The sequence below is a fragment of the Perissodus microlepis genome, chromosome 22 (genome assembly GCF_051167445.1).
Source record: "Perissodus microlepis isolate ML-2025 ecotype Zambia chromosome 22, ASM5116744v1, whole genome shotgun sequence".
Taxonomy (NCBI): Eukaryota; Metazoa; Chordata; class Actinopteri; order Cichliformes; family Cichlidae; genus Perissodus; species Perissodus microlepis.
The window spans coordinates 21,466,109-21,469,756 of NC_140481.1; the positions used below are offsets into that span (position 1 = coordinate 21,466,109).

At 39.9% G+C, this 3,648-nt stretch overlaps 1 protein-coding gene across 1 annotated transcript; it reads left to right on the forward strand.

The window, feature by feature from the left end:
• The first annotated feature begins 515 nt into the window (after positions 1–515).
• LOC146363050 (ictacalcin-like) lies at positions 516–2,577 on the forward strand. Its single transcript, XM_084919395.1, has 3 exons — positions 516–612; positions 1,914–2,059; positions 2,273–2,577. Exons 2-3 carry the CDS (start codon positions 1,922–1,924, stop codon positions 2,411–2,413), a joined length of 279 nt encoding a protein of 92 aa, XP_084775521.1. The 5' UTR covers positions 516–612; positions 1,914–1,921; the 3' UTR covers positions 2,414–2,577.
• The last annotated feature ends 1,071 nt before the right edge of the window (positions 2,578–3,648 follow it).

Sequence of the window (3,648 nt, forward strand, 5' to 3'; positions counted from 1 at the left end):
CATGAGCCCAGCGTGCTCCAACAAGCCACGTCTCTCCGCCACTTGAGCAGCCAGTGCCTCGCCTCGTTTCCGCCGTGCCCCCTCCAGAGCCTGGGTGAGCGAAGCGTGACGCTCGGCGAGAGCGGCCGTCAAATCCCTGATGCATGACCGTTACATGTCATGCATGCGGTCATGCAAGACTGTTACATGACCATTATTTATTTAATTTACTTTAATTGTCTCATGCAAAAAGTCCTCTTAAAGACACAGCACCCCAAACTTTACATTTCATATTTTATTGTCTTTTGTTCTGCAGCAATTCCAGATTCAAAAGCAGTCCTGAGATCATAACGTCAGAAACATTTTGTAAAACATGCTGCAAGTTTTTAGAATTCTCCAAATCCTCAAATGCAAACATTCACTGTAACAGCACACGAGTGTCGTGTTTGTTAAAGAATATGTTTTAAAAAATGAAGGAAGGAGGAGTGGTTGGAGATGAAAGGAGCATTCTAGAGGGAGGGGGGAGGGATACTGGGTGTGGTGATGTATAAAGCATCTTTGCCACCCATTGGTTCATCACAACAGCTCTACAAGATCAACAGTAGCCTCGAATTGTCTTAAACCTCAGCACTGGTGAGTAGAAAATCCTACAAGTGCTTTTTTTGTTTGTTAACTGCTTTTATTTGCTCGCTCTGGAAACTTTTCCTGGGTTTTTTTTTTTTGTTTGTTTGTTCATTTTAATCAAGCAATGCTCATTACAGTTAGTTTTATATGAATGCACATTAAGAATTAGCAGAAAAGTATTGATGAACTGCAAAGTTTGTCACATCCATGTGGACTTTAATGCTTAAACTTCTCTTCTTGCTTATGAAACTTGATGCTGCAAAAGACTGAGCTCATTTTGGCTGAATCCCACTAACTTGTTTGGAAACTCATTTTTACGGATGCATTAAAGGGATTTTTTGGTTAGCAGCACCCCTCGATTCTCACCTTTAACTGCAACCTAATTAAGGAATGAGGTTTTGTGCTCTCTTTCCTTGTAACTCCCGTCTGTTTCCAAACTCTCTGATGCCAAAGTTTCCTCAGCTTAGTGTTCCCTAAAGAGGGGAAAGCACTGTATGACTCCCAACATAACCACTAGCAAATCTCTTGGGTTTATACAGTCAAGTGGAAAGAACGCATCATTTAGATATACTATGTTAGAAGAACAGACATCTGATGTTGCTTTGGGGACTTTAATTAAGCTGCAACCTGCTTCCTTATCTCCTGCTGTTGCCAGAACAATGTCCTGTGTCACTTGGCAGAGACGCTACATTAGAGACCGCTGAAAAGGGAAATAAGAGTGGTGGGGCCCAGGTGGAAATCTTGAGTTTATTTTTATCAAGCTCCACTGAGAACCTAGAGAAACCTTGGCAAAGACAAACAGTAATATCAGCCACTGTTTTCTGCTATGACCTCCAGTATGCACTTGCACATGCATATGTTTTACTGCATGTTTACATATATAATTCCAGAATTTAAATATATTAGCAATTTAATTTGCAGAAGTGGTTCAAAAGTAACTGAAAGGAGCTTCACTGCATCATTATTTTAGGCAAACCTAAAATGGACCTCACAGGGTTAAACGACTCAATCTCTTTCACTTTGGTTTTACCAAACAGGCCCTGCCTATTCCCCTTTTTCCCCCTCGTTTACTTCTAAATAATTCCTCGTGTTCCAAATATCAATGATGTCCTTTGTTAAGATCCTATATTTGACCACAATACCACGTGATTCAGCCTAATCTGCACCAGATAATGAGTCATAGCAGAATTATGTGTAAACGTTATTCAGAGGAGGCATCTTTCTTTAATCAGTGTGGATTTCCTGCATAAACAAATATCACTGCAGTCTCAGACGTAACATTATGTTTTCCTTCTGTCTCCCTAAACTAGCCCTAATCATGTCTGACATCCAGAAGGCTATGAACCTGCTCATCGCCACCTTTCATAAATACTCTGGCAAGGAGGGAGACAAACTCACCCTAAACAAGGGAGAGCTGAAGGATCTTCTTCAAAATGAGCTTGGAGACATATTTGGCGTGAGTGGTCTCTATCCTCCTTCTATCTCACACCCAGTAGGTTGCCTGAAAACACTGGCATACTGATGCAGAACTTTTACTTTGAGAGAGTGGAAAATACACAGATTTTCCACTGTGGTTTGCGCAACTATTTGAGCAGAAGTAGGCTGAGCAGTTCTTTGTTTTATGATCACTTAGTGTCTAAATTCAAGCTAACACTTTTGTCCACTGCAGAACGCCACTGACAAGGCAAAAATGGACAAGATCTTCAAGGATCTGGACGCAAACGCGGACGGCACTGTGGATTTTCAAGAGTATGTCACGCTGGTCGCCTGCATCACTATGATCTGCAACGAGTTCTTCACCAAAAAATAAGGATCCGAGCGCCACCTTGGGGCCAACTGAGAGAGCTGCCGTTCGGTGACAGGAAGTGTCCCTTGACAGCTGTTTTGAAGAAGATATAAACACAAATATATGACAGTGAAGTCAAACTTATACTGAAATCCAAAATAAAATAAATCTTTTTTTTCTCTCTGAAAGACTAGTTTGCATTTTGTGCTACCAGAGCAGGCTTTTTGAAGTTGCACTGAAGAAACTTTTGAAAGAAGCAAGAACACAAGCCTGATCTCACTAATAAAAAGTGAACTTCTTAAGCAAAACATCCTTATATCATACATCCTTAAATTTAACACACTCTGGGTTTCAGTTTGGCAAAACACATGTTGCATGAATTTACTTTAATACTAGCAACTCATTTGAGCCCCAAGCCTTGAATCATTTGGGGTCTCAGAAAACTTTAGGTTTGTTTTTTAGGGGCTTTTTTTCCTTCTGAAGCTTTAATAGTCTGAAGGCCTACAGTGATGTTACGATACCCATGGCCATTGTTGAATCAGTTTATTGACTTTATGACACGTTTCTGCTTGTGCTGCTATTATGTTACATTTTAGCCAACTCCATTACCCTGTAATTGTAGTTTGAAGTCACATATTCTTGCTTTAACTCAGGTTTCAACGTAGTCTCCAATAACTTTACAGAGACACAGCAGGTAAAATAAGTACAGAGCACATCCCCGGTTTTCTAAGTAAATATATTTCTAAAGGCGTTTTTCTGCCCACCAGATGTTGGTAACAACCCATTCAGTCCACATGCGCAACAAAAAAAAAAAAAAAAAATCACACAATGAATTAAGATATGTGTAATATTCAGAAATGACACAGGGAGAAAGTATTGAATGCATGAAGAAACATTTCATGTGTGGATGTGATCGGTTGTTACTGACATCTGGTGAGAATTTCACATCAATAACACCTTTAGAAATATGTTTACTTAGAAAAGTGGTGACGTGTTCAACACTTATTTTAACCGCTTTTTGATTGTTTGAATTAGCTACGCTGCCTTGGTCGCTAGTTATTCTGCAAAACTAGGGTGCTGTGCAAAAGTCTTAAGTCAACCTCCATTTCTTCATATTTTGCTTCCAAACAGCCAGACTTTTTTCAGTCTTGAACAATAGTGCTTCAGACTTTCTGAAAGTGTCCCTGGCCTTTGAGTGGCTCCAAAGCCTCATTAGAAATATTCTCAGTGGAAGGAAGCTATAAAGAAGTCATTCTTAA

Excerpts from the sequence above, each read along its gene's own strand:
- LOC146363050 (XM_084919395.1), top strand. The coding sequence starts at position 1,922 with ATGTCTGACATCCAGAAGGCTATGAACCTGCTCATCGCCACCTTTCAT. Across the intron at positions 2,060-2,272 it reads AGCTTGGAGACATATTTGGC|AACGCCACTGACAAGGCAAA; the intron begins GTGAGTGGTCTC and ends TGTCCACTGCAG.